The sequence below is a fragment of the Sinohyriopsis cumingii genome, chromosome 6, assembly GCF_028554795.1.
Source record: "Sinohyriopsis cumingii isolate HCF-2022 chromosome 6, ASM2855479v2, whole genome shotgun sequence".
Classification (NCBI taxonomy): domain Eukaryota; kingdom Metazoa; phylum Mollusca; class Bivalvia; order Unionida; family Unionidae; genus Sinohyriopsis; species Sinohyriopsis cumingii.
Genome location: NC_142966.1, coordinates 166,595,010 through 166,610,903, shown reverse-complemented (window position 1 = coordinate 166,610,903; position 15,894 = coordinate 166,595,010). Strand labels below are relative to the sequence as shown.

Sequence of the window (15,894 nt, the reverse complement as noted above, 5' to 3'; positions counted from 1 at the left end):
CTATTAGTTAACAACTATATCATTCAATATAAAAATCACTGTTGTCTGTTAAGAATGCACTAGGACCTTTTCTCCGTTTAGATACCTGCAAAAGTAACAGCGCTGTTCCACCTTACGTTTGTCTTCCCTAAAACTTACAAGGAACAAACTTTGATCTTCTTGCATTTCTTTTCAAGGCTAGATTTGCAAAACCAATGTCAGATATACATGTTCCAAGTGTGATAATTAAAATAATGATCAACATCAACATATTGTATTATTATACCCCTAGTACATTACCAGTGAGTGACACCTGTGCAAGTACGTTCTTGGTAAATGTGGATTCTCTGTTAAAGTTGACCTGATGCAGCGTGATAAAGAACATTTCTTGCTTCAATGACCTGGAAAGAAATTTGCTACATCACTAGAAGACAAAGACTCTAAATTTGCTTGCTTCAGATATTTACAAGGCCGATAATGTAATTGCTACCAAGACCGTAGGTTTTTAATTAAAACTTCGTTGCAATACTTGTCACGAATATTTTGATGACGATTTTACACGGATCTACTTTTTAATATAATCATTTAGTATACTCTCGTTTAATTCGAAAACCATTGTAGAATAGAATATCAAGATAGTTTTAAACATATCGAATGTGTATATTCTTATGAGATATACCTAAAACGATCACATACCCGCTGAAGGATAACCATATCGCCTTTCGCAGCATGAGTGGAAACTGTTGTAGTTCTCGAATGTCAGGAAATATCCATCGTTGCATTATGCTACAGCAATACAAGCCTTATGACAGAATATATACTTATATTTTGTAGAGCTATCGTCTTTGTCGGTATCTGTGCATATACTCGAGATTCGCAAACTTCTTCTAAACGCACTACGTTCATTGGCTTTCATGTATTAGTTCTTAGTCCGTGTACATACGCAAGCCTCTAGTGGAGCCCTAATGAAATCCACGCACCCATCTGACCAAGTACACGTGAGCTCCTTAGATGTCATTCTCGTACTACCATCGGCATAAAGACGTATGGTATATAAAACTGGGAGTATCCTTTTACATGTGAATATTAGCATTACCCCAGTTATGTGCTTCATTGTTTCATAACCGGTCATGGCCTCCCGCCTGTACATAATCAACAGCCTATTTATGGACACTCTCTTTAATACTCCAACCTCACTTTGATGAATAGTGTATACAAAGGGTTAAAATTGCCGGCACCAATTAGCCTTTTCCAGATAATGACTTTCACTCCAAATATTGTTGCTAAATGACATTGTACAAATTAACCACTATATACATGTTCGCTTCTAAACGATACCGGATTAACGATGCTATAAAACGGTATGAAACAGCGGTTCACTATTACTTTACTTATATCTAAAACCGGTGAACTGCTGTATTGAAAATAATAAGATATATGCATATTGAGATTAGCTTAGTACAATTAGTGATTTCAATATAAAATCGAGAGACAAAACGATGATAGTATTCTGCACTAGATCAATCAATACACACTAACTTAATAAAAGTATTACAGCATCAACTTATCCACAAATATTCTGATTCAGTACCTAAACAGTTTATACAAAGACGAGTTGATATTCAAAAGACGAGTTGATATTCAAAAACATTAGACTATGGATGATACGAAGTTGGAAGAGATAATGTCTTGGAGAGACAACATAAAGATCAACGACAAAATAAGATATGAGATCTACAAGTCTTTACTATGCAAAGATTTAATATTTTGCATTATGATATCAGAAACATACAAGTGAATGAAGAATAAATCTATCATTTAGTTAATATCCTAAACATTCAGCAATTCTGGAATCGACTAAACCAAATATTAACGCAAAGACAAAAGCATTAAGATACAAAAATCTCAGGAAGAACACCATAAATTACAATCACCATAAATTACAATTACAATTCAATTACCATAAATCACAATCACAACTTGAGAGTTAAGAAAATACGTAAATAATTAAATTCAACAAAACAAGCGTACTAAATGTTGTACAATTTAAAAACGAAGAAAACTCCTAACACGAATACTTTCTCAAAGTTTCCAAAGAAAACTGAATTAGTCGAAATAATAGACAAGATACATCATCTTTGGCGGCTCCGTCTCGAGAGACCATGCGAGTAGTGCCTTGGAGTGTTGTCTGTCTCTGGGGTTTTGGCAATGTCTGCTGTATCTTTGCAGGCCTATGCGTGAGTGACAAAACCTATTGCAGTTGTTGAAGACGTACTGAAAAGTCTGAGTTGCTGTGGTTGCTGCCGAGCTCTTCTTTCTCTCATGTTTCTCTGCCGCCAACTGGCCTCTCCTCACATCAGCGACAGCTATCTCCAGGTGCCTCGGTCCTCGGCCTGCACTTTACAGCCGTCGGCTGAAATGTAGCATGCTTTCATGTCCCTCTTGCACACATCCTTGAAACGGAGTGATGGGCGGCGCACTCTTCTAATACCAGTGGCCAGCTGTCCATATATGATGTCTTTTGTCAACCTCCGATATTCCATGCGTCGGACGTGTCCCAGCCATGTTTAAGATACTTGCAGTTTGCAGGATCAAAGTGTGTGGGACGCGTTCTTGTCAGCTGATTTTCAGGATGCGTTTTAGGCACCGTATATGGAAGGAGTTGTTCTTGCCTCATATAGGTGATTCAGGTCTCGCATCCATATAGGAGGGTGCTGAGATCGCAGTCCTGGTAGACTTGGATTTTGGTGTGCTCTGTCAGCGCGTAGTTTTCCCACACCCTCTTCGTTAGTCGCGCCATTATGGCGTTTGCCTTTCCATGCCTTCTGTCTAGCTCCACATCGAGCGAGAGAGTGTTACTGATGGTTGACCCCCGGTAAGTAAAGTTGTTGACTGCTTCAGGGTGACACCGTCGATTTTGATGGAAAGGGTAGTGGTGGCATCTTGTTTGTCTTCTTCAGACAGATTGTGAGCCCAAACTTCTTCCAGGCATCAGCGAAACGGTCTCCCAGTCTCTGGAGGGCATCCTCGGTGTGATTCACAATAGCCGCGTCATCTGCAAAGAGTATCTCCCTGATGAGCACCGACCTCACTTTGGTCTTCCAGCGCAGTCGTGCCAGGTTGAACAGCCTCCCGTCAGACCTGGTGTGCAGATATACGCCATCAGGGTACGAGTCGAAAGCGTAGGAAAGGAAAAGGGAGAAAAACATCCCGAAAAAGTTCGTCCACAGCACGCAGCCCTGCTTCATGCCGCTGTTGATGGGGAAGGAGTCTGAGGAGGATTCATCGTACAGGACTGTTAACTTCATATCGGCATGGAAAAAGATTATCATGCTGTGGAGTTTAGGGGGGGGGCAGCCGATCTTACTGAGAAGTTCAAATAGGCATTTCTTGCTGATCACTGCGAAGACCTTAGTGAGGTTGATGATCATCATGCAGAGTAGCTCACCATGCTCTTTGCTCTTCTCTTGGAGTTGTCAGAGGGAGGAGATCATATCTGTTGTCGACCTGCCTGCTCTGAATCTATGCTGCGATTACGGGTACACATGGTCCGTCAGCAGCTGCAACCTGTTGATGATCATGTGTAGGTACACTTTGCCAACGATGCTCAGGAGCGAGATTTCTCTGTAATTGTTACATGTCTTGGGGGCCTGCTCCTTCCTTCTAACAGAGGCAGAATAGCTTATTCAGCGGCTGAAGCAATGTCGGTTTCTTACGTTTGATAGCTTCAGGCGGGATGCTGTCGCTACCTGGTGCTTTGTCGTTCGGAGGGAGTCGATGGCTTTGCTGAGCTCCTCTAACGTTGGCACTTTTTTCAGCTCCACCATTTTGGGCGATTTCTGTATGGTGCTAAGGTCCGCAACGGTGTACTGACGTTTCTCGGTAGTATAGCTCTGAGTAGTGCTCCACATCTCTGGCTAACTATTGCTCATCGTCTGTGACCTTCTCTCCCGTCAGAGAGTTCATGAGGGAGACCCCTTTCACTGTACGGCCTAGAGCATTCTTGATGCCACTGTTATACATTAGTTGTTACTAGACTAGGCAATGCGCTGCTTTCCTTAACACAGTTGTTGTCAATACTCGTCTGTGTACTGTCTAGCGATGCGGTTTGTGATGCTTCGGGTACTTCTGATGGCAGAAAGCGTCTGTTCATTGGGGCATTTTTGTATGCTATGAAGCGTTTCGTTTATCCTCGATTTTTGGTTTCATCCTTGAAATGTGATCGTTGAACCAGTCCTGGCTGGGCCGTTCCTTCTTGTCAAACGGGGACATGGATGTGCTGTTGATGGCACCATTCATGGCATTCCACTTGGCTGTGACATTGTGCTCTGGCAGGTCCTGGAGAGCCTGGTCCAGGGAGGACACATACTCCTCCACCTTGGAGGGGACCACGTCTGCGCAGTGTTGATGCGAGGGCGACCTTTTGGTTATGAGCGGTGTAGCGTGTGGCTGTAGGCGCATCATGCTGATCAAGAGGGCGTGGTCGGAATCGTAGTCTGCACTATAGTAGTTTCTGGTGGAGAGGTCGCTGTTCAGCGCAGAACGCCTGGTGATGACCAAGACGAGCTGGTGTCAGCGATGAGACCTGGGGTGTTTCCATGACAATTTGTGTTGTGGTACACGCTTGAAGAATGTGTTTGTAATGTAATGTCATGGTAGGTGCACAGCTTCTGCAGTCTCTGACCGTTTTCGTTGGTCTTGCCAGTGCCATGATGTCCGAGGCAGGTAGTCCTTGACTCGTTGTCCGCACCTTCTCTGGCATTAAAGTCGCTGAGGAGGAATAGTGGCTTATCTTTAGGGCATCTTTGATCTGCCCATATAACTGATCAGTTGTGTCTTCTGAAGACATAGGGTGGGGGCGTAGACATTAAAGATGTTGACAGGAGCTGCGGCGGATGGACAAGAGACGCTCAGTGCCCCCTGATGGAGACTCAACTGATGCCAGGAGGGTGTTTTCGATAGCAAAGCCACCTCCTTGATGGAGGGGTCCCTCAGGTTGTCCACCCTTCCAGAATAAGATGTAGTTTTCCTATTTGAGGGAGACGCTGAAGGCGAGCCTTGTTTCCTGGAGTGGAGCTATTCTGACATTTAGTCTGGTGAGCTCTCTGTCAATAATAGCCGTGTTCCTGGTTTCGTCCACCTCCATGAGGTCGTCAGATATGCGTGTGCGCATGGTGCATACGTTCCTGCTTGCGAATCGAAGAGCTGAAGTTTACTTTCTTGGTTTCTTGTTTATTTTGTCTGGTGCGGGGTTTTCGATTGCTTGTCATGCTGAGCAACACACAGAGCTCCAGGAACCCACTGGAGTAGACAGACGTTGGCGGTCCAACACCTTATTGACCGGGGCTGCCCGGCTTGATGCGGGTAGTAGTCGGCCAGTCAGACGCGATGATCCCTCCCACTTTCAGAGCTGACCCGTGGCGACCGTTCCCTACGCCAATCAGGTGGGATTTATAACCCGTAGACTGCCAGCTTCCGTGTTGTTTCCTCACTCAGATGCAAGGCTGGAGTGGCCACTGCAGGGATCAAGCCTGGGCGTGGAGTATGGCGATCCTGGGCTGCCCCGACATCAGGATTCCCCTCTCGTTCTTGCTGGTGGAGTCCAAAGGTATGCTGAGCATGGCATTTGGCACCAGTTCGGATCCAGAAGCTGCCGAAAGAAAGTCGTAGTTGACACCCAGCCGCCTTAGAGGCTCTACTCCGGATTTTCTGTCTGAGTTTACGTCCGTAGCCTTTCCTTCTCGCGAAGATATCCACAAGGCATCCAATGGCTCGGACCTGGTGGGTTTGGCATCAGAGATTCATTCTCCTGTATGAACTGCCCGACAAGGCTAACGAGCTCCACCTGCCCGGGTTTGGAGTCAGGTTTTCCTTCTCTTAGACTGGCTGCCTGCCAAGGCTGCCGAGCACAGTCTGCCCACCACTTATAAAGCCGAGCACTCGGTCGCGTCACACACCAAGCCCTGTGAAAACAGGGGGCCCAGCATGAAGGTGCATCTGTGGACACAATAGTGTAGGAGAGGCCATATGCAAGTAACCTCCTGCACAGAAGAGCTAGACAGTGGTAGCGCGAAGATCACTACACCTGGAAAGGAGATGCTATGAGAGACGCTTCACTTTCCTTTGGCGAGCGGGGCGTCTAGGCCAGACTTTGCACACAAGATACATATAGCAGCAAAAACTAAATGAATAAAAATGAATCCATTATTGGACGAATGAAAACAGCTTTTTATCTACCACTGATTTAGTCGACAAAATCAAAATGTTTAAAAATAAGGCATTACCAATTTTAAATGCTAAAATTACTGCAGAATTTAAAAATAATTATAAGTGTGAATGTGTTGTCATTAGGGAGAGCAAAAGACAATTATTTGTGGTTTTTGCGAGTTAAGTAAACTTCAGTTTACAACCGCTAAGGTCATGAGGTCTTTGCAAATATGGAAAACAGCGGACTCGTGCCAGCCTCACGTAGGTATTCCTTGGTTAACTCGTTTTTTAGATCTCGGACGTGTTACAGAGTTTTTAATACTTTACTTTCAGTACTTTACATTTTTCTCGATATCTCGGAAGCCTTACGAATAGTAAGGTCGCAAAATTGTGCCACTCATATCTGAGTTTTCACATTATGTATAGGACAACAGTAATCCAAAGTTACATACATATTGTGAGGGTTGGAGGGTTGGTACTTTTGTGATTTTACATCTCCTATAGGGATGAGAGAACGTAAAAGAATTAATATTAGAAAAGCAGCAAAACATTGGGTTATTTAAAAATTTCAAATCAATAAATCGCTCATATTTTGTTGCTATGTATATATATATATATATATATATATATATATATATATATATATATATATATATATATATATATATATATATATATAATTTTTGTATATTTTATTCATGGCTGCAAATTGTAGTGACTATCTATAGCTGGATTTGGATGTACATGCATAGGGTTTATTTTAATATGTTACGAATGTTTTTTTCTATGGACAGGTCGTTCAGGCGATATTTTAGAAGAATAAAATTAATTCCTATTAGATGAGTTAGGTAACATGAATAGGCATTTTCAAATATTATATTGATTAGTAAGAGATGTCACGTGGGGTATATTGCGTCATATAGTCGTAATAGACTCTTGAATGTGAATATAAGAAGAGAACTCAACAATAATTCCTATTGTGTCTGCAGACGTATTTTATGTTGTATTTCGATATTATTTGATATGAAAAACATTTGTCTGGATTGTTCGGTGGAAATAAAAAGTGCTTATTGGACTATACTTTATTGAACGATTTTGAATTACTTAAAGGAGTTCTAGACAACGCCATTTTGATTCTTGGCTCACCAGTACATTTCCAGCTCTGAAGTTTATACTGAATATTTCATTCTTTTCGACTTTAATAGAACTTTTCAGGATTATTTTGGATTAACTTCATAATATTCTATGTTCCTTTCACATTTTCATTTATAGCTTTTATAATTAAATTATTTGTTAAGTTTTACAAAACTTAATGGGTTTGCTTCTTTCTGTAGTTTATGACCATTGAGTAATAACATATTATCATCTTCTTGTGAAAGAATACGACAGCCCCAGAAGTAAACATAAAATTTTGCAACCCAAGTTAGAATAGAGTACAAGTAATAAAAACTCTGCTAGGATTTAACAGGTAAATAAATGTTACAAGGAATCAGCGCCCGTCGTGACGTTGTGGAGTGTACCATAACAGACCATGTCATGAACGTAAAATATTTGTCTACAACAAATAGATCTGAGACTCTGCATTAGAAAATTGGCAACAAAGAAAAAGGGATGACATTTTTCATTTTGTCTATACTATACATATATCGACAGAAAGGAATGGAAGAAAAATAGAAACAAAGACAGTTCGCCACAGTGTTCCTTTTTACAACTAAAATGTAACAATTACTCACGAAGGTACTGAATGATGGATTTATTTCCGTAGAACGTGTCAAGTGTTCTCTCTCTCTCTCTCTCACACACACACACACAGACACACACACACACACACACACACACACACACGCCAACACACACTCTTACACACACAAATAGTTCTCTCTGTACCGCATAAGACTTTAGTTTATTTAGACCTTTAGGAATATATTTATATCTCATAGACAGATTCTCTTTCTTTCAAATATGAACGATTACATGACATGTCAAAATATGCATTGCTTACATGAGGCAAAGCTCTCGATTGAGCACAAGACACTGTAAGGTACATAGTGATTAGTGTGTAACAGTCCCCAAACTAATTAAATAACACCTCAGCTGTTTAAATCAACAATCATAATATGTATGGGTGATCCATTCTAAACATTCTGATCCATATGAAGGCCTTTTGTGTCTCCTTTCATTTAACGGTGCACCTGATATATCAAAACAGTTCATTATCATTCAATTAATTATGACGAGTAAATATGGTTATAGCATATCATATGTTTAATTCTGATTTCTGGATAGGAAATGAAAGTGTGAAGTATAGACATGGCTCGAATTTGACTGAGAGCATGAATCACACATTCAAGATTTGCACGTGTATTTAACTTGCCATGTGTTTATCTTCTCATCGGAGAAAGGTGAGTGGATCATGTCGGGTGATATACGAGTGACTTGCTTTTACAGACAAGAATATTAATAATATATGCAAAGGAAATGTTAACACTGCAGTACATATACTGTACTTTGTCTTTTATTTGTGACAATAAATTGAACGAAAACTATATCAGTTCTTTAACATAATTCGCCAAATGTTACAAATGTCCTTGTTGTTTACTTCCATTGGTGGTGTGCAAAGTAGAAAGTGTATCCTCTATCCATGTCTTAAACGCCGACACTCTCGTACAGACGGACGGTTTTCCCCGGCATGTCTTAGGTCCCCATGAAATTACACCGACTAAATGGTACTGACCTTGTATCCAGCATGACAAGGGACCGCCACTGTCACCCTAGGAAAAAGAATATATAAATAAATGATTATTATGGGAGAAATATTCATCCTGTTAATGGTACATTTGACAACTCGACTGTGCTGATCCTCTTCTCAGCGTTCACTATGAGCAGTCATATTGGCAGGATGGTTCAGACACCATCCAATCCACAGGTGAATTTTTGCGCAATCGCATCTGCAATACCTCTTCGATCCTTGTACCAGTGCGTTCAACACATCACGTACACAGATCTAAGCGATCATTTTCTTTTTCGCTCAGTGTGAATGACATTTATATATAATGCCAAATAAAGCTTTCTAATTACAAAACATAATTTCAAAGAAGGTGCAAAAACACTTTGTATCTCCTTAAAAAAGATATGCTAATAAGTGTAGGTAACAAGTCAAGGTTATGTTGTTGCCGTGCTCTGAATGTGAACCTGTCTCCTTTCATCATTGATCAGTCGTTTTAGCGAACTGATCTTTGTTGCATGACATCATTGTTCATGCCAAAGTGCAATCGAGCATTTCACTGGGTTTTGAAATATTGGCAAGATTTTGTATAGGTTAGCGTTCCTGTATACAAAACCCAAAGAAAAGTTTTCACTTCAAATAAACAATAATGCTTGCAAAACATATTATTTTCATTCGTGGAGAAAAACAGGAAGTTAAAATAGAAATATATTTTGTTAAAATTTGTACGTTCGATCTGATTCCACTAAGCCTGTTTTCATGCATAAAACTGAAACATGTTTGGGTCACAAACTCTGTCAGAACATGTTCGTTTGGTCAGACGGCCAAAACGCGTTCCACGTCAACTGACTTATCACTAGTGTCAATCAACTATGGTTTATCAGTGATCACGTGAGCGGCTCACCAATCAAAATAATAACTGCTTGTGCCGCCTAGCGTAATTTTCTGTTTACATATTGTTTTACCCACGAAAACTATAAACAGAGCATTCTGACATCTTAAAACATTTTACTATACGATATGTGAAAATTCACATCTTTATAAGTTTGTTACTGTTTCATCCGATTCCGAGCAAAGTTTAACTATTTACCAATATATGTAAATTATGTATTATGTATACAGTTTCGAAAATAAAATTAAAGATACAGGCTCCAATCATTTTCAATTTGAGTTTATAAAGGCATGTGGAGTATTAGTCGATAGGTCAATTACTGATGACTTACTAGACATGCAGACGTCCGTCTGTTTGTGGCACAGAGTTGGGTTGGAACAATAATGCCGTCCCATTGATCCCGCCGATTGCACTCTCTGTTGCTGATAATCGTCATCTCGGCTACCACCAGCTTAGTCGGCAAGGGCTGCTTACTTTTGCCTACTGATGCTGAATAAGGAACATGTGTACTTTGAAATATGAAACAGAGATCATTCATTGACAGCATGTCAATAAACTGACTCATAAATGATAATGAATTGCTCCTGGCTAGTCCCATTTTCCTCCTATGTGTGAATGATCAAGTAATCATACAAGGACTGGGCGTATTTCAACGGTCGTACACCTCCAGGTTGTTTTTTTTTTACCAAAGAATACATAATATTTTTGAGATCTATTTGACATTTCTCCTTTTTATTTTATTAGTGCATCTTCAGCATGTCGTTTAAGTTGCACGTTGTTCATCTGGCAAATTTGTTTCCAAGAATAGAACGCCAGTTTTGCATTTTTAGCTACGCACAATAAAGTTACTAAACATTTTCACAAGGTCCGCTGAGAAGAACAAAAACGCACACTGAACCAATATTTTGCATTCCTGGCATTCGATAGACTAATTCTTTCTTGCTACAATTAGGTAGATGATGTAAAAATTAGTATTTTATATCACATAGAAACAAATTATACAAAAATCTGTCTTTTGGCAGATACACATTTAACTCCATTAATTTACATCATCGGATTCATGCGATATGAAAGGGAAAAAACAATTGAATGAGAAAAAAAAAGAGTTTTTCTGAGCAATACTACACGACGGTAGAAGTACAGTATCGCTTGCTTCATATTCGCTCACATCTTCCCAGTCGAATTCCCATACTCGTTTTAATATCTAGGATTCATTATAAAATGAACGCATTTCGCTTTTCCTAGACAACTGTAGGTAGCAAAAGTGGAATTTATCATTCACAACAAATGCCTCTTTATGATGCCAGCTCGTATCACCAGCGTAACATTCTGACATCAATACCGACGTGCTAGGGAATTATATAAAACTGCTCCTTTGAAAACATTAAGTAGTTTATCATATATTTGATAATGAATATTGACAAATATTAGTGGGAGAAAAATAATAACGCTAAGTGGTGAATCACTGTTATTACGACATTGGTGATATCACTTTTGGAACTACTTTCTTTTTCATTTTGGAAGTTTATATTTTCTTATGGCTGTTCTTAAAACCAGTATATCAATATTTAGGCCTATTTCATTTGTTTTTGTTTGTCCACCACCCACCACCCTCAGGATCACTATATATTAAAATGAGTAAGATCGTTGATCCTTTAGTATTTGCTTATGTAATTAATGAAAAGGCCCCTTTAAGAATGCATAATAATGAATTCATGACAACAAAAAGTTATCAAGTATTAATGCTTTATAACTAGTTTTCCACTTGAATCATACAAATTGTAAGTGACTGAATTGTTATTCGATCTTTTGTTTCACCTGTACAGTATCGAATACGTGTTACACTCAATGACAAATGCTACACATTTTAATAAATGCTCTAGCATACATGTTGTAATAAATTATTTAACTGTCATTATAATCATGATCATGTCTGAAAATGAGGCTTTGATGAGTGTTGATTTCAAACTGAAATTAAATTAACAACTGAAACCTGGGTACAGCGTCTGTCACCGAAATAGACTGAAAGCCTGCCAAAACAAACAATTGACATCTGAATGCAATGGAAAAAAAATATAAATAAAAAAGATTAAACATTGAGAATAAAAACTTAAACAAAACACGCAGTAAAAAGAACTGCCAAAGTCCTTACAGGCGAAGCCATGATCATTAAAATATGCTGCTTAATGATGTTAAGCCCTGAAGTATGTTGAAGAGTTCTTCATGTTGCTAAAGACCTCCACCTCAGTATCGTTCATTGTATCAGTCCGCGAAACAAATTGCATTAACGAAAACAAAAACGCTTTCATTTTCGTGTGGAAATATTCATTAATTTAACCAAATGCACAGTGTGAAGCATTGTATGAAGAATCTGAATGTGTAAAATGTCATTGTCCTAAAGTTATTATAAAATGTCGGAACATCTTTTTATCGATGTAGTAAAACAGATGTTAATTGGTATTGGCACAGAATGATGACACAAATCAATGCAAATCAAAGATTTTTCTCTTCAAAATATCTAATAAAATAAATCTACGTTTATTGAGTGAAAATAAGGAAATGTTTCAACAATGATGTGAAAACAATGTAGTTTCACGAGTGACTTGGCCACACACACAACATGGATATCCTCCTTTGATCTGGAACAAATCTTCTAAACAAATAACGGATGACCTTGTAGAAGACGCTGACGCTATTGATTTAGCTTAGCTGTATTTGGATCTACTAAATTTGAGTAATTTTAAGGTAGAGATGATACATTTGATGATGTGTGTGAGTTTATTGAGTCCTAAAATCATCTTTCAGTCATGCATGCGAATGAACGTGATATCCGCAATTCCCATCAATAGATCAACGATAACAGACGTGAGACACACTGTGTTGGAAATTTCATTCCTGATCATATAAACACTTTTGGCAGAATGTTCATAACCATTTGCAAATCAATTGTTCCGACTATGAACCGTGCTTTCCGAGTCTGGAGAGAAGAGCGTAAAAAGGCGTCATAAGGCCTAACGTCATGCAGTAGAACTCCAAAAAGCGGAAAGAACCTCTTTCATATGTTGCTATACAAATGCAGTAACATAAATATGGCTCGTTTTCCACCAAAACCAGATGTCGGTTTGGACAGGTTTCATTCTGAATTTTCATCAAGGGAGGAAATATACAAATGTTTAATAAAAAAGATAATCATCATCGTTGTTGCCCCTCTGGACCTCCGCCTGTCTTTTTCACTTGCTAGATGCTTTGTATTGAAAAAATATAGTATGAAATAATAGTATGTCATTTAAAATTACAGTGGAACTTATTTCACAACGTTGTACTCGTGCGTATTGTTCTATAAAATATACAAGTTTCGTTTAGAAAAGAATGTTTTATCCCACGATTTAATTAAAATTGAATACAAAAATATGACGGATGGATAGGTTTTCCAGGATAAACAAAGTTTTCATTTTCTTCGAATTCCTGCCGATAATGACACAGGATATACGTAATCAGCAATACTCAGAATTATCAATTTCTCAAAGAAATACTGCTGACATAATCGTCAAGATCAAAAAGTGATACTTTAGTTTCACTATCCACAACATTAAATTACTCACCCACATCAGAAACACCCCATCCTGTCATAAAACAGCGGTGGGAAACTTTAGCCTGGGCCACATCGTTTGTCACCCTGGGAATGGGTTTCACGTGCTCGGTTACCAGGACGCTTTCATTCAGCTGGACGATTGCGATGTCATTTCCATGTAAGAGTGGAGAGTTACCGACGTAAATCGGATGCTGAATAATAATAATAATAATGATAATAATAACAATAATAATAATAATAAAATTGTATATATATATATATATATATATATATATATATATATATATATATATATATATATATATATATATATATATTTATTTATTTATTTATTTATTTATATATATATGTTTGGCAGTTTAGACATTTGTGTATGCTCGTTCTACAAATGAAGCCACCACCCTGTAGAAAAATGAATGGGGTTCGAAGCCAGTTTCATTCAATGCTGTAAAAACATCATTGTAGTATCAATTCTGTTCGACTCTTTGTTCCAACTGAGGATAAAAAGTAACCCTGAGCTAATAGAAGTCTTATTATGAAAGGAAAAATGGAAGATGTACATTAGTAGTAAGAGGGGTAGGATTAGCCTCAATGGGAATTAGCATTACAAACACCCTTGGGTCCGATTAGCCTCAAGGGAAATTTAACATGGAGAAAAATCGTGGGTCGGATTAGCCTCAAGGGAAATTAACATGGAGAAAATTGTGGGTCAGATTAGCCTCAAGGGAAATTTAACATGAAGAAAAATCTTGGGTCTGATTAGCGTCAAGGGAAATTAACATGGGATTTTTTTTTTTTTAAAAAAGGGGTAGGCAATGGAAAGGCTATCTCTTTTCGAGATATATGGCTGGCCCTGAAAAGGGCCTTTGGTTTATGTTAATATGCCCTTAACATAAAGGGCATTTGCGACATCTTCTTCTCCTCAAACTTCGTCTTACAGCAGGGCCATACATCAGAGTCCTCTTGAGGCAACCTTGTTTCTCTATATAGACTCTTCTTATCCACAGGCTGCTGCTGGTCCTGTGGACAACGGTCCACTTGGATCGGACATACATGAGCATGTCCGTCCTGAACATCATTGTTGACACAAGGGTTGAAGATTCAACGTCGGTCCACATGTTGAGGCTCCGAGAATAGGTGAATCAATGCAGTGAACTGCGCTTATTTATAGGGACAGAAAGGATTGAAACGGATTGAGTTCATTCACCAATCCGAACACGCGTTACAGAATTCAGTCAGCCCGCATCCAATCCGAAGAGAGCAGTCTGTGACGTCACGTAGTCAATATAGATTCGCTAGCGCTTGTGTGCAGTCAATCTATGCGACAGTGATTCAACATGACGGAAACACAGAAAACGATCCAATGGGGTGCACCAGCAGGGGAGACCGCCCAAGGGAACCCGGACTTACTTTCAGAAGAGGTGAATTGGGATTTTGTGGATTTTCTCTCCTCGCAAGAATTTGTTCCGGAACCTGTGTTACCTTCTTCATTACCGCAAGTGGAGAATTTTAGACAGAGACAGAAAGAAGAATTGGAGAAATTTATACAACGACAAAAGGAAGCCGAACAAGTTTTTCTCCTACAGCAACAGCAGCAAGAAGAAGAGGTAAGAAAAAAACAACAGCAGCAACAGCAAGAAGAAGTAGCAGCAAAGAAACAAGAGGGTGAAAATCAAACGGTCACGGTACTGTTGGACATTTTAGCGGAGTTAAGAAGTCTGAAACAAATGTATCAGACTTCTTTATCACGACCGAAGAGAATACGACCTTCCCGAGCTAAACACGTTAACCCTGTGACTAAGCCTACTGTACCACCCTTAGTGATTTCAACCCAATCATCAACATTACGCAGTTCAGAAGTAGGCCTTGGCCGTGGCAAAGGCATAAGGCAGTTAAAGTTGATTGGTTAAACTCACCCCTGCACCAAATAAAAAAAGGCCCTTTTCAGGGCCAGCCACATTTCTCGAAAAGATATACAATTTCAAATTGCCAATAACTCAAAAAAATATTCAACAGCCCATTTTACCCCTATAGTACGTGTCTGTGTATGAGTGCGTGAGTGTACGTTCTTATTTTAAAATCATAACTCAAAGACACTTACCTTTTTATACCTAATTTATTCTTTTCTCCATTGTTACAATCCAATTCACAATTCATAACACAACACTTTAATTAAAAGTTCATTGACTTCTTCTTTTCTCCTTCTTTAGTTTCTCTGTTTTTTCAATTTCTTCACCGTCATTCCCTCTTCTTTCTTCTCATTTTCTTCCCTTCTTCTTTTCTTCTCGTGTTTCTTTGCCTCATTTAAATAGAATTGTCTTTTTTCTTCCTCTTCTTCCTCTGAAGAATCCCTCTCTTCCTTTGAAGAATCCTTCTCTTCTTCTGAAGAATTCCTCTTTTCTTCTGACTCCTCTTGTTTCTTTTTTGGGCAATCTGGAGACCAATGTCCTTTTTCTTTACAGTGATAACAGGTATCTTGACTTTTGTCTTTTTTATCCC

General features: G+C 39.0%; 1 protein-coding gene across 1 annotated transcript; it reads right to left on the bottom strand.

The window, feature by feature from the left end:
* Window positions 1-8,038: 8,038 nt before the first annotated feature.
* LOC149798480 (chymotrypsinogen B-like) lies at window positions 8,039-13,581 on the bottom strand. Its single transcript, XM_089960611.1, has 3 exons — window positions 13,406-13,581; window positions 10,135-10,292; window positions 8,039-8,957 (listed from the first exon to the last, which is right to left on the bottom strand). Exons 1-3 carry the CDS (start codon window positions 13,431-13,433, stop codon window positions 8,763-8,765), a joined length of 381 nt encoding a protein of 126 aa, XP_089816737.1. The 5' UTR covers window positions 13,434-13,581; the 3' UTR covers window positions 8,039-8,762.
* Window positions 13,582-15,894: the final 2,313 nt, after the last annotated feature.